The sequence below is a fragment of the Mercurialis annua genome, linkage group LG2, assembly GCF_937616625.2.
Source record: "Mercurialis annua linkage group LG2, ddMerAnnu1.2, whole genome shotgun sequence".
In the NCBI taxonomy this organism is placed as follows: Eukaryota; Viridiplantae; Streptophyta; class Magnoliopsida; order Malpighiales; family Euphorbiaceae; genus Mercurialis; species Mercurialis annua.
Genome location: NC_065571.1, coordinates 9,455,318 through 9,478,455, shown reverse-complemented (window position 1 = coordinate 9,478,455; position 23,138 = coordinate 9,455,318). Strand labels below are relative to the sequence as shown.

The following is a 23,138-nucleotide window of genomic DNA, read 5'->3' as shown; positions in this document are numbered from 1 at the left end:
TGAAATTTCCTTAGAAAAAGCAGATACATGAAAACAGTTTGTAGCCCAAATTAAAACATAAGAGCCGCCGTGTTTGAAAGCCTAGAATGGGACACGTTCGGTGTAAATAAGCTTAAGAACAGTATAGTCCAATTCTAAACACTAATGCAACCCTAACTAAACCGTGTTTAGTTCGTTTAATTCTGATATTTGACGGTTTGAACTTTGAACTATGTTCCAAACTGAAAAAACTTATGTTTTTTCTTTTACTTTTAAGTTTTAATATACAATTAGCTAAGTATAATAAATTCATAAAAATATAAAAGAAATATAATCATTTTAATTATAATATATAATTCAATAACGGTTTGTTTACATTCGGTGATATATATAAGATACCATTCAATTTGCAATATTTATTTCGCTTAAGATTTGGTTAAAAAATTATAAGCATTCGATTTTAATAACCGAACCAACCGAGGTACAACCTGCTACTCCTTCCATTTGCTTTAAATATAAGTCTAAATGACTAATTTAACCCTAAAATGAGAAAGACTTATATGGAAAGCACACACTTTGATAGTTCCAATTAAGTTTACTGATGGATACCGAATCCTACTGTAAGTATAATGGAGCCGAGTTGCAGGAGATCCACTCTCAGGCGACACCGGACTCCCCCTGGAGACGGAAAGATATGAAGGAGATACCGAATCTCTAAGATTCGGTAATACACTGATAAAGACCGAATCCCACATGATCCGCCAAGAGCGCGTCAGGTCCAGGATTCGGATAAACGACTAAATATGGAAACCTTGTCCTATTTGGACACAAACACTACATATGGAAGGATAAGCTCTACTTTAGGAAGATAAGACTATTTAGGAAGACGTTCCTAAATAGGACTCTTATCAGATTAAGGTAGATCTCGACAAATCAGGAGAATCCTTAAGATACGGCCGAATCCCTACAAAGTAGGATTCACCTACCTAATACAACTCTACTAGGTATATTCGTCTACTATAAAAGGAGCACGAGGTATGCCTAGAATTACAATTACATTCATATACTCAAAACGCTGCTCAAAGCTCTAAACTGACTTTAGCATCGGAGAGTTAATCGGACAACCACCGTCCGGTTAGCTTCTACCCTGTTTTGCAGGTTCACTCACCGGTTCAGAAGGCAGACTCCATCAATTGGCGCCGTCTGTGGGAAAAGCTTAACTAAACTTCAAAAGAAGGAGCTTTTCTGAACTCAAAAACAAATCTCATTGAAGAAGATGACTTCTGAAAGAGTAAACCTGAAAGATCAAACGACACAGAGAAAACGAAAAGCAACAGAACTCTCAACTCCTCCTCCAGTGACTTTTGACGGAGAGGACTTCGGGAGAATAGCCGAAGAGCACAACGAAGCTCTGGTAGTGGCCATGATCATCGAACACTGGAACGTTGAGAGAATCCTAATCGATGAAGGAAGCGCAATAAACCTGATAACAAAAAAGGCCTACGAAAGCCTAGGAGGAGACCTAGCGGAACTAAAGAGAAATGCCACGCCTGTGGTAGGATTTGGGGGCTTGCCAATTAAGCCCAATGGAACAACTACTCTCGACATCAAGCTAGGAAGGACAAGGAAAAGCGAGGAATTACCTACACGGTTTAGCGTCGTAGAAATCGACCTGCCGTACAACGCGATACTGGGGAGACCTTTCCTCCACGACTCAGCCGCCGTGACAAGCATAAAGGCGCTAACCATGAAGATACCGACGAAACAAGGAATTATCACGATACAAGGAAACCGAGCCGAGGCGAAAAAGTGCTACGAACAAGCAATAAGAGAATCAGGCGAAGCAATGGCAATAGAAGAAATCCTTAATCACGACATCGAAGAAAAAGAAACAGCACCCGAAGGCGAAACAAAGAAACTCCAACTCGACAAGGAGAAAAGAGTAAATCTCGGCGCAAACATGAACCCAAAGATCGAAAGCGAAATCACAGCCATGCTAAAAAACAACGTCAAAACCTTCGCTGCTAACGCATCAGAAATAGTCGGAATAGACCCCCACGTCATTACTCATGATCTAAATGTAGCAGAAGCGGCGAACCCAGTGAAGCAAAAGAAAAGGAAGTTCTCGGAAGAAAAACAGAAAATAATCGCTGAAGAAGTAGAAAAACTGGAGAAATCAGGATTCATACGAGAAGTCCACTACCCCGAATGGGTAGCTAACGTAGTTATCGTAAAGAAAGCCAACGGAAAAAATAGAATGTGTGTGGATTACACCGATCTAAACAAAGCGTGTCCTAAAGATAGTTACCCTCTCCCCGATATCGACCAACTAGTGGACTCTACTGCCGGACACGCGATGTATAGCCTAGCCGACGCAGCTCAAGGCTACCACCAAATCCAGATGAAGGAGCAAGACCAAGAAAAAACTTCATTCATCACGGAGGGAGGAACTTACTGCTACACGGCAATGCCTTTCGGCTTGAAAAATGCTGGAGCAACGTACCAAAGACTTATGAATTTCATGTTCAAAGACGAGATAGGAAAGCGAGTCCAGGTGTATGTAGACGATCTAATCATCAAAAGCGAGAAGGAAGAAACCCATGCAAAAGATCTTGAAGAAACATTCAGCATACTGAATAAGTTTGGAATGAAGCTGAACCCCGACAAATGCACGTTCGGCGTACAAGGCGGGAAATTCCTGGGATTCATGATATCTCAAAGAGGAATAGAGGCGAACCCCGAGAAGATCAAAGCAATTATGGACATGAAGGCACCAAGAAGCATAAATGAAGTTCAAAAACTCAACGGGCGAATCACAGCACTCGGTAGATTCATGTCTTGCTCAGCAAAAAGATGCTTGCCTTTCTTCAAAGCCCTCAAAGGAACACAAAAATTTGAATGGAATGAAGACTGCGAGAACGCCTTTGAAGAAATAAAGAAATTCCTCGTCACCCCACCATTGCTAAGCAGACCGCTGAAAGGGGAGACACTATACCTATACATCAGCACCACGAACGAGACCATCGGGACAGTGCTGGTAAGGGAAGAAGATAACGAGATGAAGCCAATCTACTACATTAGTCGAGTCCTGAAGGGCGCGGAGACACGATACCCCGAGATCGAAAAAATGGCACTTGCCGTACTGACCACAGCTAAAAAGCTGAGATACTACTTCCAAAGTCACAATGTTGTAGTAAGGACAAATCAACCATTGCGAAAGGCGATCCAACGACCAGAAACCTCCGGAAGATTAGTCCACTGGTCCATCCAACTCAGCGAACACGACATAAGATACGAACCTCGCCCAACTCTGAAAGCACAAGCTTTGGCGGACTTCGTAGCAGAAATAACTCCAACCGAGACCGGCCAACCCAAACCAGCCTTGGTATGGGAACTCCACGTAGATGGAGCATCAAATGAAAAAGGAGCTGGAGCAGGAGCCATCCTCAAAGGACCCGACAAAATCAAGATTGAATATGGAGTAAACATCCAATTCGCCGCCAGCAACAATGTAGCTGAGTATGAAGCCCTAATCGCAGGCCTCGGCCTCGCATTAGAAATAAGAACGGAAATCCTAAAGATCTATAGCGACTCCCAGCTGGTGGTAAATCAAGTCAAGGGAGAATATCAAGCCAAAGAAACAGGGATGATCGAATACCTGAGTCAAGTCAAAACACAGCTTCAACAGCTAGAAGCACAAGGAGGACAATGGGAAATCATTCAAATCCCGAGAGAGGAAAACACCGAAGCCGACGCCATCGCCAAATCAGCGTCAGAACTCGGAGATCTATTCACTAAAATGCAGCTAAAGGAAATTCTCGAGTCACCAAGCACCAGAAAAACAGAGGTCATGGCAATCGAGGAAGCCGACTCCTGGATGACTCCACTGATCAAATATCTAGACTGCGGCGAGTTACCAATAGACAAAGTCGAAGCCATTCGCACCATCAGAAAATCTGCCAACTACTCTTTTCACAATGGAGTTCTTTACCGAACCTCATTAACTCATCCATGGTCTAGGTGTGTCTCGCCTCAGACAGGAGAATCCATCCTAAAGGAAATCCACGAAGGAATATGCGGCGCGCACGAAGGAGCAGTCACCATAGCAAGAAAAACAATACTCCAGGGATACTACTGGCCAACCATCAAAGAAGACGCAAAAGCATTAGTCAAGAAATGTGATAAATGCCAAAGACACGACAACATCAGTCGTGTACCGGCAGTACCTCAAGGATCAATGGAAAGCCCATGGCCGTTCGCCACTTGGGGGATTGACATAGTTGGACCGTTCGAAACGGGAAAACATCAAGCGAAATTCCTAATCGTCGCAATAGAGCACTTCACAAAATGGGTAGAGGTAGCACCTGTCGCAACCATCACCGCAGCCAAAGTAGAGGAATTCTTCAAAAACGAAGTAATATGCCGATTCGGCATACCCCACACTGTAATAGCAGACAACGGCAAACAATTCAATTGCAAGCGGTTCAAGGCATTTTGCAAAGGACTAATGATCAATTTGAAATTTACTTCGGTGGCGCACCCCCAAACAAACGGAATGACAGAAGTCACCAACCGAACCATAGCACAAGGCATAAAAAAGAGACTTTCTCAGTACAAGGAGAACTGGGTAGAAGAATTAATCTAAACGTCAACTATTTTCAAATAAATTTCAAATAAATTTTCAAATAAATTTCAACTATTTTCAAATAATGAAGATGGACTATGAGATATATATGGAATGCGATATTTGAAATTGCATGAAAATTGTAAAACGTCAACTATTTTCAAATAAATTTGTTTGTTTCTCTAAAAAGTCAAGTAATTGCAAATATAAAATATGGCTAAGAGTTTTCAATTTAAGATAGATAGTTTCCCTAATTGACTTGATTACATTACAAGAGTGGAGTCAATATGAAGTTTTATCTCCTTTCTATTTTTGCTTTCTTCCTCGTGACAGTAAGCATTCAAATTAGTTATTCTATGTTATTGAATTAATGAAATTAAGAATTAAATTATAGTTTCACCATCAAATTAATTTGATTTTTATTGCAGTTTTCTGTAAATGGAAGTAATGGTGCTCTATCAGAGGAAGTGTATTGGAAATCAAAATTACCACACACGCCATTGCCAAAAGCTCTGCAAGAACTTTTGCTGTCAGGTTAGTTTGAATCTTTTTCTTTTCTTGTAAAATTGAGCAAAATGTTTTTAAAAAACACTGAGGCACCGTTTGTATTGAAGGTTTTTAAAATCCATAAATTTTAACAAAATGGATGGATTCTAAATTAATGGAATTTAAATCCATATATTTTAAAATTCCATCGTTTGGATTGAAAACAAAATCAATGGATTTTTAACATTATTTATGAAAAAAAAAATAGTATAACAATCCATCATTTATAAAAAATGGTGGATTTGGACTTTCCCACCTAATAGATGGGAAATCAAAATCCTAAAAAATGATGGATTGTAGAAAATGAAGGAATTTATAAATCCATAGATTCTATTAATTTTTTTCCTAGGCAAATGATGGATTTGTCCAAATCCATGGATTGTTTACAATCCATCATTTAGAATCCATCAATTCAAACGGTACCTGACTTTTTAGTTTCTTCTTAATTATATCTAAATATATAAAATCGTCAATTTTATCTAAATCTGTACTTTTAACTTTTAATGGTACCCAATTTTATAAATGAATTATTTTCCACTAAAAAATAATTTAATTTTTTTTATGAATAACTTATTTGAACTCTTTACTATTTGAAAACTACAAAATTAATGACTTATGATTTTTTTTAAAGTGAAAAAAATATCAATTTTATACTTGTAGTACAATTGAAAGTAAAAAGTGCAGATTTAGACAAAATTGCTAATTTTACAAGATCAGGATATGATTTAAAAGCGGCTAACTTTTTGATTATTAACTGTGCCACAGATTAAAAGTAATCAATTTATTTACCAAAAAAAGTAATCAATTTTCGTCCGTCATATTTCAATTATTGATTGTGCCATACATTAAAAATTTAAAATTAACAATGTTTAATTAAATAATATTTTAATGAAATTTTAAAGGGGTTAATGACGACGTCATTAATTGCTAACTTTTTGATAATTTTAGTTAGAAATTTATAAAACACAACCATTGCATCATGTCATTCGTGAAATGAACTAATAATGCATTAGTTATATGAAAAATTGAATGATAAAAAATAAATAATAATTAAAAGATTTTATATTAAAAAAACAAAATTAAAAGATTCTCTTCACAAATTCTCATTGACTTGCTGTAAAAATGACGTGGCGCAATTGCTATATGTGATAAACACTCATTTTAATTTATATATTTTATTTATTTATTTATTTAAATTTATTATTTATTGAGTTATCAAAAAAGTGATACTATTTTCAGAACATTTATTAATAATGACAGTAATATTTGTTTTAGGACATAAAACAAAAGCTATTATTTGGAAAAAAATTACCTTTTTTTTAGGCCTAATGTCTTAAAAAACTCCGACCGTTTAGCCCCTTTTCAATCATACACCGATGTTGAAAATTTGTCAATTTTACCCTATTTTGCATTTTTGTGTTTCAATTGTACCCTGAAAAATTAAATTAATGTCTTTTGCGTTTGGAAATTTGTTTAAAACATTCTCCATGTCTCGCATATATTAATTGTATATTTTTAAAATTTATTTAAATTTAGTTAAATTAATTAAGAATTTAAATTAGTGTTAATTTGATTATGGTTTTTAGTTAGTTTTTAAAAGCAAAGGACTTATTTGTACTTTTTGAATAAAAAAGAATTTAATTTCATGTTTAGACTTAATTAATTGAATGATTTCATCATTTAAGTAAAAAAAATTAATAAAATTAAAATTATTGGGGTACAATTGAAAACGGAAAATTTAAAAATGGGTAAAATTGACAAATTTTTAACGTCGGGGTGGAATTGAAAAAAAGTTTAAAGGTGAGGGGTTTTTGAGTGATTAGGCCTTTTTTTTAAGTCTAATATTTTGGAAAAACCTCTATTGCACCCTCACATTATAAAATCGCTGATTATACCAAAATCCATACTTTTCACTTTTAAGTATACTTAAAAATATTAAATTAACCTCTTTTTCATTCGGAATAAATTGAAATCAATATTTTATATTTTAATATATGTTTAAAATAGGGTGTTACTATTTGCCGCCCCTTTTTACTTAACACCGCCCCTACAAAAGACATTTTCACCCTTCTAGTAAAACCAAGACCAAAAAATTCTCTCAATTCATTCGAACAAATATGTAAAAAGTTGATTAAAATGACGGAAAACGATTATAATTCGTCGGATAATAATTATCAACGTTCGGAAACAAATTTTTCCGGCTTTTTCGAAATAAAAAATAATTTTTTTTCTAAATTCTATAGAGACGTTCCGGGGGGACATCCCTCCACAAATAAGGACGTCCCTGCGGGACGTCTCTCCACAAGGAGGAACTTCCCATTAGGGAAGTCTCTCCAAAAGGAGGGAATTATCCCATATGGGATTCCCTCCAAAAGGAGGGACGTCCCAACGTCCCTCCTTTTGGAGGGACTTCCTATGTGGGAAGTCTCTTGTTGGCAAATAATCGCAAGTGTACGATATCGCTCAAGTAATATAACTTGGAAGACCAAGTATCGATCCCACAGAGACAATGGACTTAATCACTAATTTCAAATATTCTTTAATCGGCTAGCTAGAAAAATCAATAGGGTTTTGTAATTTAATTAAACTAATATAAACTGAAAACAAATAATAAAATAGGGTTTAAAACAATAAGATTAAAAAGTTCAAGGATTGATAATCCCAAATAAATAAGTAAAATTATGGAATAGGATTTTTTAGTGATTTTATCGTGAATCGAGCTATTCTAAAGCACCGAATCCCGCCCTCTCAAGCCTCAAAGATCCGAATAAAATCACAACCTAATTAACTAACCAATTATTAACTCGCTCTCACGATATTAAAACTGAATTAAATAATCAAATTATAATTATTAAGCAAACTCAATGACTACCTAAATTCCAACCCGCTCTCACGGCGTTTTCCTCTAAGTTCTTAATTATCTATGTCTATTTAATTAACAATCTCTCAATTAGTTAACTAAACACAAACTCATGAATTAAGTAGCTAATTTAATCCAAGCAATAAGATTAATAATTAAGACACGAATTAACACTAATCCATCCAATCCAAATAATTATCAATTTATAAGTTCATATCAACCCTCGAACAAGGGTTTTAGTTACTCATAATAAAACTGAAACAAAACAAGAAGGATGATGAAGAAGAAAGCATAATTAAACAATAAATACCGGAGTTGTCAATTTCGGAAAGAATCGTCTTGATTAAGCTTGAAATCTTCAACAATCGTCTTGCAGAAACTAATTATAAACTACTTATAAACTGCTGAGAAACAGAAAACTAAAACGCTAATCTAAGAGAAAATAATTAAAACTAATGTATTCTAAATTATTCTACATACTAAATTGAGTCTAGTACAAGGTCTTTATATAGTAGGAGAAGTTCCGGAGTCTTCTAATTCGTATTACAAATCAATTTGTAATAGGAATTGTAATTGTAATTTGAGGAGGAATTTCAGTCCAATTCAAAGTCTGCTGCACGCGTAATTTTCTTCTTTCCCGTTCGGGAAGCCATAGTCCCGTTCGAGACATGCCCAGTTTTAACATGGTTCCCGAACGGGAGCCTCGTTCACGTTCGAAAAAACTTGAACTGAGAGCTTTGCTCTCGTTTGGTCCTTTGTGTCACGTTCGTGAGATGTGGATTTCCTCTTGAGTCCCGAACGAGACAAGGCCTTCTCGTTCGAGACTCATGCTCATTTTGCATGGTTCCCGTTCGAGAAACCTTTGTTTCGAACGGGAACAACCCATTTTTGCTCAATCTCGTTCGTGAAACTTCAATTTCTTCGTCCGCAAGCTACGCTTTTACTCGTACACGCAATCCACCATAAATTTGCCCCAAATAGTCGTTTTTCACCTAATTTTCACTGAAACACTAACAAACACTATTAAACGTAAAAACGCCAAATAATGTATAAAAACAATACTACACATGATGAAAACCGAGTAAAATCGACCCTAAATATAGGAGTAAAATACTCCTATCAAACCTCCTCACACTTAACCTTTGCTTGTCCTCAAGCAAGAAATAAATCTTACTCTACAAAATATGTTAGAAATCATTAGCATATAACTTAACAATAAATCAATCAAAGAAATCCCCGACCCTATGAATAATATGAAAAACAACCTTCTAAAACCGACAACTAAATAATGATGCAATCAAATAACAATAATAATTTTATGACATAATTCAATATAACAACGGTTACTAACTCATTAGTACAAGGTCAAATTGAATCACACTTCAAGCTTCACCATCACTTGCGGGACATGGAAAATAATCAATTTTTTTCCACTTAAGCAAATCATAGCACAATTTAGTAGAATCCGAGCTAATGGCATCAATATAATAACAAGTGTTTAGGGTATATAACAAAGAAAGCTCACAATTGAAAACATGAATACTCACCATAAGCTTGCTCATAGTCCCGGACTCCGCTACTTGATTCGGTAATCAACAAAAATCATATGGTCTTTTATTGGGGTTGTAACGTGGTTAAGGTAAAGGGTAGGTAAAAAGGATAAAACAAAGGCTAATTATCAACTTAATAAACTATTTATTACTACTATTAACTTCTAGGTCGATCTAACTCCGCTTTTGCGTTTATATGAACTTATAACTTTCTTTTCTTTTTGAATTACGCTTTACTCATTGCTTTTTTTTTTTGCAATCTCAGAATTTTTTTCTTCTTTTTGAAGCTTTTGCTTGCAAATTTCTATCTCTTTTTATTTTCTTTCAATCTTTTATAAGGCGTAACTTTATCTTTTAAGCACAATGTAGTTCACTTTCTCTTTTCATTAATCTTGAGTTTCGAATCACCTATATTCATCATAGTCATAACAAATGATGTATCAAGTCGATAAGGTAAACAAAAGAGGTAAAACATAGAACGGTAAAGGGTAAAATATGGTAAAAACAATAAAAAGGCTTAAGGCTCAAATTGGTGTAATCTAGGGGATAAAGGGTAGTCTATTTAGTGGTCTAAAAAGAAAGGGTATACCTAATTGCCATAATCATCTAATTGTTGAAAACTCAATCGTGTAACTTTAAACGGACACCGAGCAAGTTCTAGGAATAAAACACGAAATCAACACTCACAACAAGGAAATTAAGCTCAAAACTCTCAAAAGTGTGTAGTGTCATGCCATAAACTCAATTCCTACAAGAATTATGCTACTTATGCCAAAAGTTTGAAAACGACTATACAAATAAACAATCGACATGTCATGAATCCGCATCAAGTTATTCAATTATGTTTCAACGATTTGAACAAGTCTAAATTTCGAATTCACCCTTATTTCATCGGATTATGTCAACGAATTATTAAGTCATTAAGCAAGCATCACTTATCAATTGTCGAATTAAGAAGTCGCGTTCATACATTCATCGATTCGGGGAAATCTAAAATTGACAAATTAATTTAAGATACACACCAAATCAACTAACACTTTTCATAATTGAAAGACAAAGATTTAAAGCAATACAAGACATTGAAAATAAACTACTAACACCCTAACAACACCCTAAAACAATCTATTAAAGCATAAAAACACAAGAAAAACAAAATAATAAAACACAAACTAACCCTAATAAAACATAAGAATAATAAACTAAATAAAAATCCTAGCTAAACGATATGTTTTTCCCCCATCCTCACACTATTTCATGCAATGTCCTCAATGTAATGAAATAAAAAAAATTGAAAAACATGAGTGTAAGATGAAAGGAAAATAATACCTCTTGGGATTGCCTCCCAAGTGCGCTTTAGTTAGAGTCTAAAGCTAGACTCTTCGCGTAAAGTTGCTAAAAATACAACCTAACATGAGGAAGCCGTCTTGGTAGCATCTTCTTCCTCTTTTTCCTTGTTGGCTCCTTCAAATAATACTTGGATGATATAGAGTATGCTTGTACTCTATAGTAGGGAACATGAGGAGTATGAAGCATATTCATATATTTAGTATTATTTCCATCATACTCGGAATCAAACCCTTCTAAGAATGGATCTTTAAAATCAAAGGTTTTATTAAATTCCTTGTAGAGTACCGTAATACCAAATTGCTCTCCACTTTCATTATTTAAGCTCATGGGTGTTGTAACTGGGTGGAAAATCGAAGTTTCAAGTTCGCCATCCTCACACTGTTCTTTTTCGACCTCTACATGTACCTTTATTGGATGATGTCCAACTAAAGCATTGTCATATGGAGTTTCAGCCATCTCATCGTCACTATTGATCGGCACATCGTCAACTTGAACCACCTTCGTAACATATGGACTGTCAAGTGATTTTCCGCTTCGAAGCTCAATTACTTTTACTTGCTCTTTTAGATTTGATTCTGTTGTAGATGGTAGACCATCTTGAGCTATATTTTGAATCAAAATAGCCAATTGAGAAATTTGCGTCTCAAGACGGTGGTTGACCGCGGCTTGATTTTGGAAACCGGTTCTCATCTCCTCAATGAATTCGTCAATCTTGCTTCCTTCATCCACCTTCCAATTTTGCTGAAAATCCGGTGATTGTTGTGGTTCATTATCAAAGTTGGAATTGAAATCCCATTCGTTTTGATGTGGGTGATAACTTGAATTAAAGTTCAAATTTTCATTGAAGTTCTCCCAAGTATCGTTCCAACCATAAGTTTCACTAGCTTGCCATTGATCACCCATATAGTTGGCATGTCCATTCCAATCTGGATAGAGTACATGACAGTCAACTCGAGTATGACCAAAATCCCCACAAATTTCACAATTATACTGAAAATTTTGGTACTGCATATAATTTTGATTCCATGCCATTACTCTTTCCAAAATAGGTACACCAAAAACAAATTGAGGATAAACCAACAAATATCAAATTTCCTGCACACCCAAAAACAAGAACACCCCACGTAAAATCCAATAAACACGAAAAAAATAAAAATAAAAAACAAAAAATAAAAGCTAACACAATCAAGAATATAATACTCTTAATTTATTAAGTACGCAATTGTCCCCGGCAACGGCGCCAAAAACTTGTTGGCAAATAATCGCAAGTGTACGATATCGCTCAAGTAATATAACTTGGAAGACCAAGTATCGATCCCACAGAGACAATGGACTTAATCACTAATTTCAAATATTCTTTAATCGGCTAGCTAGAAAAATCAATAGGGTTTTGTAATTTAATTAAACTAATATAAACTGAAAACAAATAATAAAATAGGGTTTAAAACAATAAGATTAAAAAGTTCAAGGATTGATAATCCCAAATAAATAAGTAAAATTATGGAATAGGATTTTTTAGTGATTTTATCGTGAATCGAGCTATTCTAAAGCACCGAATCCCGCCCTCTCAAGCCTCAAAGATCCGAATAAAATCACAACCTAATTAACTAACCAATTATTAACTCGCTCTCACGATATTAAAACTGAATTAAATAATCAAATTATAATTATTAAGCAAACTCAATGACTACCTAAATTCCAACCCGCTCTCACGGCGTTTTCCTCTAAGTTCTTAATTATCTATGTCTATTTAATTAACAATCTCTCAATTAGTTAACTAAACACAAACTCATGAATTAAGTAGCTAATTTAATCCAAGCAATAAGATTAATAATTAAGACACGAATTAACACTAATCCATCCAATCCAAATAATTATCAATTTATAAGTTCATATCAACCCTCGAACAAGGGTTTTAGTTACTCATAATAAAACTGAAACAAAACAAGAAGGATGATGAAGAAGAAAGCATAATTAAACAATAAATACCGGAGTTGTCAATTTCGGAAAGAATCGTCTTGATTAAGCTTGAAATCTTCAACAATCGTCTTGCAGAAACTAATTATAAACTACTTATAAACTGCTGAGAAACAGAAAACTAAAACGCTAATCTAAGAGAAAATAATTAAAACTAATGTATTCTAAATTATTCTACATACTAAATTGAGTCTAGTACAAGGTCTTTATATAGTAGGAGAAGTTCCGGAGTCTTCTAATTCGTATTACAAATCAATTTGTAATAGGAATTGTAATTGTAATTTGAGGAGGAATTTCAGTCCAATTCAAAGTCTGCTGCACGCGTAATTTTCTTCTTTCCCGTTCGGGAAGCCATAGTCCCGTTCGAGACATGCCCAGTTTTAACATGGTTCCCGAACGGGAGCCTCGTTCACGTTCGAAAAAACTTGAACTGAGAGCTTTGCTCTCGTTTGGTCCTTTGTGTCACGTTCGTGAGATGTGGATTTCCTCTTGAGTCCCGAACGAGACAAGGCCTTCTCGTTCGAGACTCATGCTCATTTTGCATGGTTCCCGTTCGAGAAACCTTTGTTTCGAACGGGAACAACCCATTTTTGCTCAATCTCGTTCGTGAAACTTCAATTTCTTCGTCCGCAAGCTACGCTTTTACTCGTACACGCAATCCACCATAAATTTGCCCCAAATAGTCGTTTTTCACCTAATTTTCACTGAAACACTAACAAACACTATTAAACGTAAAAACGCCAAATAATGTATAAAAACAATACTACACATGATGAAAACCGAGTAAAATCGACCCTAAATATAGGAGTAAAATACTCCTATCATCTCTCCACATGGAGAGACGTCCCTCGGAGACGTCTCTCCTTGTGGAGGGATGTCCCTCAGGGTCATTTCTCATTTTATCGGCTATATTTTAAAAAAAAAAATTAAATTTTATAATTTTTTTAAATTTATGTTAAATATAATTTTATAAATTTTATAAATTTATGTTAAATATAATTTTATAAATTGTTAAATGTAATTATTTATGTTAAACGTAATTTTATAAATTGTTAAATATAATTACTTATGTTAAACGTAATTTTATAAATTGTTAAATATAATTACTTATGTTAAACGTAATTTTATAAATTGTTAAACGTAATTTTATAAATTGTTAAACGTAATTGATTACATCGATCGTTTTTATTTTCAGAACATGAGTTTGATACTGATGTTGTACCAATTAGTTGGGCTAAGAATATTGATATAGGAATTGTGTTTGAATTAGTCATTTCGTCTCATAAGAACGGGAGAAAACGAAAGTTTCTGAGATGTGTTCGGGGTGAGCGTTACAAAGGTTCGGTAACAGATTCTGATTCAACAGTACGGAAAAATATTAAGTCATACTACTAATATTCGTAAATATTAAATCGATTAAGTTTTTAAAATAACTAAAATTACAATTTTTTTTAAAAAAAAGCCGGAAACATCCCCTTGAAGAGAGACAGTCACGTAGAATATGGTTTTAGTTTGAATGGTTTGAGAAGTTTTAGTTTTGTATAGAAATAGGGAAAAGGGCAAAAAGGTAAAGTGTAGGGGCGGTGGGTAGTAAAAAGGGGCGGCATTTAGTAATCAAGTTAAAATAGTCATTCATGTTATAATTATAATAAAAAAATATTCTTCTCTTTCACCCTCCATTCCTGCTGCTGCTATTCCAACAATCGTAACCCTCTCTATGGCCGGACTTTAATCATGAAGAAGAACAATGATCTGTTCTTTTGCATCATGGAGAAGAACAACGGTTTTTTCTTCTCCATGATGTCATTCTTCTCCATCACGAAGAAGAACCGAAGACCATGGCCAGACTTCTCCTGCCATGGAGTCAGGCCATGAATGACAGCAGTGGGTGGCTGAAATTTTGGAAGGTGGTGGTGGTTGAAGAAATGGAATTCAAGGTAGTAGGAGTATGGAGAAGTTCAAGGCGGTCGAAGTTAATTATTTCTTTATTTATTTAATTAATTAATTAAATTTTTATTATTTATTTAATAATATTTGAGGGTGTTTTGAAGATGGTTGATCTTTCCAAAATCAGGCATCGTTCGATTTCCTTGAAACGATAATTTTTTTATTTTTTTAAATTAAATTATTAAAAACATATTTTAAATTTTTGTATCTAAAATTTAATTAAATTATTGATAATAAATTTAAATTAATTTATTTAAATTAATCAAAATTTTAAATTATGGAAAATAATAGATTTTTGTTCTAATTATAACATTAAGGATTATTTAAAATATAAGGAATTGATTTGAATTTATTAAGAATGAAAAAGAGATCAATTTAATGTTTTAGGGTGTAATTGAAAATGAAAAGTGTGTATTTTAATATTATTGATGATTTTATAATGTGAGGTTGCAAACGAAAAAGGGTTATATGATTAGAGTACCCCCAATGGACTCTTTAAAATTGTCAAACTCTTTAAATTAAAGAGTTTGACAATAAATTAGAAGTCTAATGGACTCTCTATTCTTTATATTTACAGTAGAGAGTGAAAATGGCTCTCCACATGTAGAGAGTCATTTTCACTCTCTACTTCATTTTTTCAATAGTAAAATTTTAAATTTTAAAAAATAAGGTGGTTATTTTTACTTTTAAATATTATATTTTTATTTTTAGTCAAAAAAATGAATAAAAAAATGAATAAAAAATTAAATAAAGAAAAAATATTTTATTAATATTTAATATTTTATTAATATTTTATGTGAAAACAAAATAAAATAAAATTTCATATTAGAGAGATAACTAATTTAATATTATTTTTATTTAATATTTTTATTTTATTATTAATTATTAAAATTATATACAATAAAAAGCTGATATTTAAAAATTTATTGGAATAAAATTTTAAATATCACTCTTTATTTTATAAAAAATGTTCTTTATTTTAAAGAATATCATTAGAAATGCTCTTAACTTTTTATAGGTAAAAAGAGATACATTTAGATAAAGATAGAAATAATTTTATTAGAATAGCATTATTTATTCTGACAATAATGCCCCCCTTATAAAGTAAAGTTATTAAAATTCTCTAGTGCTATAGTTATAAACTTTTACAACAAGTCACTTTTTGTTAACATTGCAATTCAAAATTAACAATATTGCCTCATTTGGTTCGAGATCACTACAAAATTTAACTTCTTGCAAATAATACTCCTTCCATTTCATAAATATAGATAAATATACAGATAAAATAGTTATTTTGAACATTCTAAAATATAAACAAAATTACTATGCTTATGATATTTTTTTTACAAATACCGGAAAAAATGAAAATATTTATAAAACTACAACATGTATTTTTTTAACAATACAAAATATAATTACAAAAGTTCAATTTTTTGAAAAATAATTACAAAACTACAATTTTTATATAAAATTTAATTTTTCCAGTTTTTATATACGTTTGGTATATAATACGTACATAATATGTATATAATTCATTAATTTTGTATATAATTTGTATATAATATGAATTATATACGTTTTTTCAAAAAAAAAAATCAGATCTGAGAATGAAAATATCAAATCTGAAAAATGGAGAAGATGAAGCCAAACTAAAAATTTAAAAACAAACTGAATAGATCCATACTTACAATAATAAATCCTAAATCTATACAAACAAACCATAGATCTATACACACAAATCGTAGTTCTACACATACAAATACTAGATCTATATATATAAATATAATTTTAAAATATTACAATTAAATGGCGGCGGTGTGGAGGAGTTAGCGGCGGCGGCGTGGTCGTGGAGGGGACAGCAGCGTCAGCTTGGGCGAGGAGGGCACAGCGGCGGCGGCATGGAAATGGAGGGCACAGCGGTGGCGGCGAGCAGAGTGACGGGGGCGGCGACCATTGGAGGAGAAGGAAAGTAGATTGTGGTGTTGATTTTATAAGATGGAGATTGATATAATTAGTGGTGGTGGAGGTTAATGGAGGAAGAGAGAAAATAAATTAGGATTTGAGTGGAGAATATGAAGAAAAGAAGGGAATATGTATTTTTGCTAATAAAAGAAATAAGATGGTATAATTAAAAATATAAAAAACACTCTTATAAAGAGAAAGTATAAGGTATCATGTTTATAAATATTTTACCTTATTATAGTATAGACTGTAATTATTCATATATTAATTTGAATAATATCAATATAAACTTTCATTAATTTTAACCACTTTTGTTATATTCTATAAATTATAATTAATTATCACTTTATACAATACAAAAATCAATAAAAATTTATCTTTTTAAAATTTAATTACAACTTCAACACAAGAATTACTTTTTCCATAATATAAATTAATAATATTTAAAATATTTAAATAATTAAATCAAAGTTATCATTGGAAGTTAATAAAATATAACTAATTTAACCATGTTTTAATTCATGTTCAAATTCTATTTTATCTATTTTTATGAACAGAGGGAGTATTTTTTTTATTGGGTTCATTTTTATTAATCTACTTTCCGAAAAGTTGAGGGGTTGACTTTCCTTTAATTAGGGAAATGACTTCCCTAGTAAAAGTTAGGTAAGTTCTATTTTCCTAGTTAAATTTATTAAAATACAATTGTACCTCTATATTTAATTAATCAATTTAGTTATTGAGGGTAACATTGTCTTTGAATTTAAATTAATTAAAAATAAAATGCAACTTACTGAGAAATTATTAAGCGAAGCAAGCAAATAAAAAATTGATTTCCTCCACACTAACTTACTCAGTAATTAATTTTTTAAAAAGTATACTTTCTGAAAATTATAAACTTTTGAACCAAGCCCATATTGCGAGTGAATGAATTGTTAACAAAGAAGATTGAAGTTTCAGTGGCAGTATCAGCAAAATCAATTATGAATTTCATTATAAAATAAAGGCCAAATAATAAAAAAAGTCGAAACTTTCATAAAAATTTCACAAAAATTCAAATCTTTCAATTTTATCAGATTCGTCCTGAAACGCATGATTTCATTTCGATAATGTCAAACTCTATAATTTTATTTATATGGCACATACATGGCGCTGATGAAGCATGCTACACTTCAGCGCCACATAAAAAAATTGTGTAGTTGGACATAATTGGAATAAAATCATGTGTTTTAAGATAACTTGAATAAAATTAAAAGGTTTGGATTTTTGTGAAACTTTCATGAAAAGCTTGGCATTTTTTAGTCATTTATCTTAAAATAAAATTAAAATTCATATCAAAATTTGGTAATTTCAAAAATTTAATACTCTGGTTGAATTGCCAGAAAATGCAGGAAATGAGAGTAGATTCGCACATGCAAAGGATATACTTGAATCGAAGGATTCATGTTTCCACTACGTAAAACCGTATGGAAAAGCGCATGAAATTGACAAGAAGATCGACATATCTAATAAAACCACAATATACTTATTATACAATAATCTCCATCCCTATAAAATGATGAATCTCAGCCTCACAAAGTCTATCAAAGGGTCCAAATTCTTGCCTCGTAAAATTGCTGATTCCATACCCTTTTCGAGCAACAAATCACGAGACATTTTGGACTATTTTTCAATAAAACCCGCATCAAAAGAAGCTCAGATCATAAAGCAAACAATTAAAGAATGTGAAGCACCAAACATTAGGGGAGAAGATAAATATTGCGCTACTTCTTTTGAATCATTAGTTGATTTTGTCACTGCAAAATTCGGAAAAAATGTTAAGGCATTTTCGAACGAAATAGAAGAAGAGATAAAAAAAAAAGAGTATACCATTTTAAAGGGAATTAAAATGATAAGAGACAATCCAATAGTTTGTCACAAGCAGAGGTATAAATATGCTGTATATTATTGCCATGTAATTAATGCCACAAAGGCTTATATGGTTCCATTGATAGGTGACAATGGCTCCAAGGCTAAAGCAGTTGTTGTGTGTCATTCAGATACATCAGCTTGGAACCCTAATCATTTTGCTTTCCAAGTCCTAAATGTGAAGCCCGGAGGACCTACAATTTGTCACTTTCTTAATAATGATGCAATTGTTTGGGTATCTACTTAAATAACAAAATATTTTATACGGCATTTATTTTTAGTTAAACAGCTCTTGCTAATTATTTGATCGAGTATATGTATTATGTATTGTGGCAAATCTAGCCTATTATTAATATATTGAGAATATTCTGATGGTTAGATTTTGTTTTCATCATTATTCGGTATTTTTTTATTTTGTATTATGACAAGAGAGGGGTATTACCTGAAATCGTATGTTCTGGATAAGTTAAATGTTTTACTCAATTTTAGATGATCTTATTAATAATATGCACTAGGTCAATCATATTTGACTACGTACTAATTTTATCGTTATTTTATTATTAATTAGTTAGCACTTTGATTATTATTTTATATTATAATTAAATGTTTAAATAGTTAATTTCATTTAAGGTCATCAAGTATGTAACTTTATAGTAAAACTCTTCAGATTAATAAAGAATTATATTCAATTCATCAATAATCTTAATATAATACGTTAAAATTAGTATTGATGTTGAGTTAAGATTATATTTTACTAATCATATACATGAGTTTGGCAAAAAAACAAAATCATATATATGAGTTATTGAGTTAAATCATGGTACCATTTATGAAATAAAGCATCCACCATGAGAATACTATATAGATCACTATTATGAATCTTTTTCATTATAGTAATACTAAACCAATACTTTGACTTTAAAATCACCATAAATTTCTACATATCCATTTCGTAATAGGATAACGAAGTAGATTGTCGTTGAATATTAAAATAATTATCTTGAGAAAAATGAGTAACTGAGAAGAAATTTGTTCCTAGTTTAATTGAGTAAGATATTTGTATGCCCTTTAAAAAGATAGACTGAAAAGAAATGCATGGTCATGGTAAATAAATTGATAAAAAATTATCATTTTCAGTCTACTTGAAATCAGGAAAATAATGATTGAATAATATTAAGGTGACAGTACTATATTTTATATTCAATCTATATATCGTAAAACGAAAAGAACAAAATATTATTATAAAAGGTTAAGTCGAATAATGATATTCATATAATTTGAGTAGTCATAATATCTTATTAAAAGCCACTTATGACTTATATGAGCCGAATTAGGAATTTTGAACTCACTGCCAACACTATATGAACCTATAGTCACGCACAAAGAACTAGTCCAAATGATAATGAATTTAAACAGCAATATAATCAATTTAATTTTATAATTTTCACAATTAAATGAAAAAAGGATATAATAATTGGATCACTAACAAAATCATGATTTCATAAAATAATGATATACATACAAATTATCAACAAAAGTTTTATGTATAATCATTTAATGGAAACACAAACAATTTAAATAACATTGCCTCTAATGCCAATTGATTTTTTTTACTAAATTAAGTAAAAAAAATTGATTTAGAATATTGTTTGATATAATTAAACGCGAAAATATATATGAATATCCATGATTGAAACTTGAAAAAAAAAGAGTAGAAAAAATAATCTTCTAAATGAATGTGTTTTTACTTTATGTATATATGTTTAAATGGAAAAGGGAAAACCTACAAATTTAACGGACACATCAATTAGGACCACAACCCTTTCGTAAATAACTAAGAGAATTGAGTGCTATTGTAACCTAAGAAAAGAGTAGAAAAAATAACCTAGTTGAAATGTTATGGCACGTTTTTTTGATTAATTGACTCCAAATTTTAAAAAAAGAATTGAGTGCTAAATTGTATCTTAATTTTTTAAGTTAAACTTTTCAGATTTTAATTTGCTATTTGAATATCATTATATAAAATGTAAAATTGTTAGACTATAATTATATTTAAAATATATATGTTGATTTTATCATAGCTTTAGATATATTAATTTATTTTATCTATTTATAAATACAGAGACCAAGAGTTTCAAATTATAGATCATTTATCTTTTTTATTACTCTAGTGAAGTCGATATGAAAATCCATCTCCTTCCCTTCTTTGCTTTATTATGTGTGACAGTAAGTAACTAAGCATCCAAATCTTTGCTTCTTACTTTTTTCTTTAAACAAATAAATTATGAATTTTATATCATTAAATAAATGAAAGAATCCAATCATATATTCATCATCAAATTAACTTTATTACTATTGCAGATTGCTTTAAATAGAAGTAATGGTGCTCTACCAGAAGAGGTGTATTGGAAATCCAATTTACCAAACACTCCTTTGCCAAAAGCTCTACAAGAACTTCTGCTGCCAGGTTAGTGTGGATCTTCACCATTTGCTTTCCTTTTCTTGTATAATAGTAATTAACCCATGCTGTGTTAGATTTAAGATTTGAAATGAAGAACTTCTATAACATCTACAAAAAATAAATTATGGAAGAATGAAATTTTGAAGCTTATCACTATTGTTTATAATAAGGAAAAGAAAGTTGTCATTTGAAAATCTCAGAGCAATATGTTTTTGCATTTTAAATATGAGAGTGATCAACTATGAATTTTACTCACTGCAATTCGTATATGACTGCATTCAACGGTGGAACCAGGGTGGGGCGAGATGCTGCATCCGGTTCCGAGTTTTCAAAACACGTTAAATAATTATTTCAAAAGGAATTGAATATTTTTTAAAGAAAATTAAACCAAATGACAGTTTGTTCTAGATTTTCAAAAAAGTCAAATAACATTATCGTTCGGTCTACAACATAATCAAATAACATATAGTTTGACAAAAAAAAATTGTCCCACTTGAATAAATTTTTGATTCGGCCACTGACTGCATTTGTATTTTTATGCAAGAAAGAAGGAAAAGAAAAAAAGAAAGGCCAAATACAACTAATTACGTATCGAAATTAATTGAGAGTTAGCTTTACTCGAGTTTTCATGGATTACATATCTTCTTGTTGTTTGCCAGGAAACGAGAGTAGATTTGCAGATATAAAGGATATTGTTGAATCGAAGCAATCAGTGTTCAACTATGTAACTGGGTATGGACCAATATCGCTTGCAATTAAAAAAAATATTGCAACATACAATGAAAGTACTATATTCTTTTTATACAATGATCTCCATCGTAGTAAAAAAATGAAACTTAGTTTCACTAATTCCATAAAAGAGTCCAAATTCTTGCCTCGTAAAATTGCCGATTCCATACCCTTTTCGAGCAACAAATCACAAGAAATTTTGAACTATTTTTCAATAGACCCGGCATCAAAAGAAGGTCAAATCATAAAACAAACAATCAAAGAATGTGAAGCGCCGAGATTTAGAGGAGAAGACAAATATTGTGCTACTTCTTTCGAATCATTAGTAGATTTCATCACCTCCAAGCTTGGCTCGGAAGTTAGGGCATTATCGAATGAGGTAGAAGAGAGCACGAAGCAAGAATATACCATATTGACGGGAATCAAAATAATAAAAGGCGATCGATTAGTTTGTCACAAGCAGAGATATAAATATGCTGTATTTTATTGCCATAAAATGAGTGGTACAATGGCTTATATGGTTCCATTGTTAGGTAATGATGGCTCCAAACCTAAAGTAATCGTTGTCTGTCATTCAGATACATCAGCTTGGAACCCTAATCATTTTGCCTTCTATGTCCTAAATGTTAAGCCAGGAGGTCCTCCGATTTGTCACTTCCTTAAAAGTGATACAATTGTTTGGGTATCTACCTAGTTTACTTAGAGGTGGCAAATGGGTGGGTTTGGGTGGGTATGGGTTGAGTTTAAATGGGTAGGGTCATAAATGGGTAATCTACCCATTTATGGCCCGTTTTAATTTTATATGGGTACCCATACCCTTGTAATCCTATATGACCCTAACCCACCCATTAACCCACTTTATATGTATAATGTTAAAAATTGACTTTTCAAAATTTAAATTATGTTACATTTTAATTGTACATCTTGTGAGAATTAATGAATTTTAGAGAGAAACTTTTAGAGAGAATATGTTTCGGAAAAAAATACTTTCCGAAAAAAATTCCGACAAAAACGTTTTTTTTCCTGGAAAAGATATTTTCCAACAAATATTTTCTGAAAAAAATTTCTGAAAAAATATTTTCCAACAAATATTTTTCGGGAAAAAAAAACATTTTTCTGAAAAAAATATTCAAATTCTACTTATTTCACTAGTAACATTAAAGAAAAAATAAATAAATTAACAAAATATAGTCTGAATCATTTGTTCAAATCATTAATCAAATTACAAGTTTATCATCCTACTCAAATTCA

The 23,138-nt window shown here is 31.8% G+C and overlaps 2 protein-coding genes across 3 annotated transcripts; both read left to right on the top strand.

Moving 5' to 3' along the window:
• Nucleotides 1-4,847: 4,847 nt before the first annotated feature.
• On the top strand, nt 4,848-19,075 carry LOC126667051 (BURP domain-containing protein 5-like). 2 transcript variants are annotated; one of them, XM_050360017.1, is made up of 3 exons: nt 4,848-4,935; nt 5,032-5,137; nt 18,181-19,075. In XM_050360017.1, the coding sequence occupies exons 1-3, from the start codon at nt 4,891-4,893 to the stop codon at nt 18,942-18,944; spliced, it is 915 nt and encodes a 304-aa protein (XP_050215974.1). In that variant the 5' UTR covers nt 4,848-4,890; the 3' UTR covers nt 18,945-19,075. The 2 variants fall into 2 exon arrangements, with proteins under 2 accessions (XP_050215974.1, XP_050215973.1); XM_050360016.1 differs by having other exon boundaries at nt 18,172-19,075.
• Nucleotides 19,076-20,851: 1,776 nt separating this feature from the next.
• LOC126669857 (BURP domain-containing protein 5-like) lies at nt 20,852-22,591 on the top strand. The gene is made up of 3 exons (XM_050363422.2): nt 20,852-20,923; nt 21,059-21,164; nt 21,818-22,591. The coding sequence occupies exons 1-3, from the start codon at nt 20,879-20,881 to the stop codon at nt 22,579-22,581; spliced, it is 915 nt and encodes a 304-aa protein (XP_050219379.1). The 5' UTR covers nt 20,852-20,878; the 3' UTR covers nt 22,582-22,591.
• The last annotated feature ends 547 nt before the right edge of the window (nt 22,592-23,138 follow it).

Excerpts from the sequence above, each read along its gene's own strand:
- LOC126667051 (XM_050360016.1), top strand. The coding sequence starts at position 4,891 with ATGAAGTTTTATCTCCTTTCTATTTTTGCTTTCTTCCTCGTGACA. Across the intron at positions 4,936-5,031 it reads TTGCTTTCTTCCTCGTGACA|TTTTCTGTAAATGGAAGTAA; the intron begins GTAAGCATTCAA and ends TTTTTATTGCAG. Across the intron at positions 5,138-18,171 it reads GCAAGAACTTTTGCTGTCAG|AAAATGCAGGAAATGAGAGT; the intron begins GTTAGTTTGAAT and ends TTGAATTGCCAG.
- LOC126669857 (XM_050363422.2), top strand. The coding sequence starts at position 20,879 with ATGAAAATCCATCTCCTTCCCTTCTTTGCTTTATTATGTGTGACA. Across the intron at positions 20,924-21,058 it reads TTGCTTTATTATGTGTGACA|ATTGCTTTAAATAGAAGTAA; the intron begins GTAAGTAACTAA and ends TTACTATTGCAG. Across the intron at positions 21,165-21,817 it reads ACAAGAACTTCTGCTGCCAG|GAAACGAGAGTAGATTTGCA; the intron begins GTTAGTGTGGAT and ends GTTGTTTGCCAG.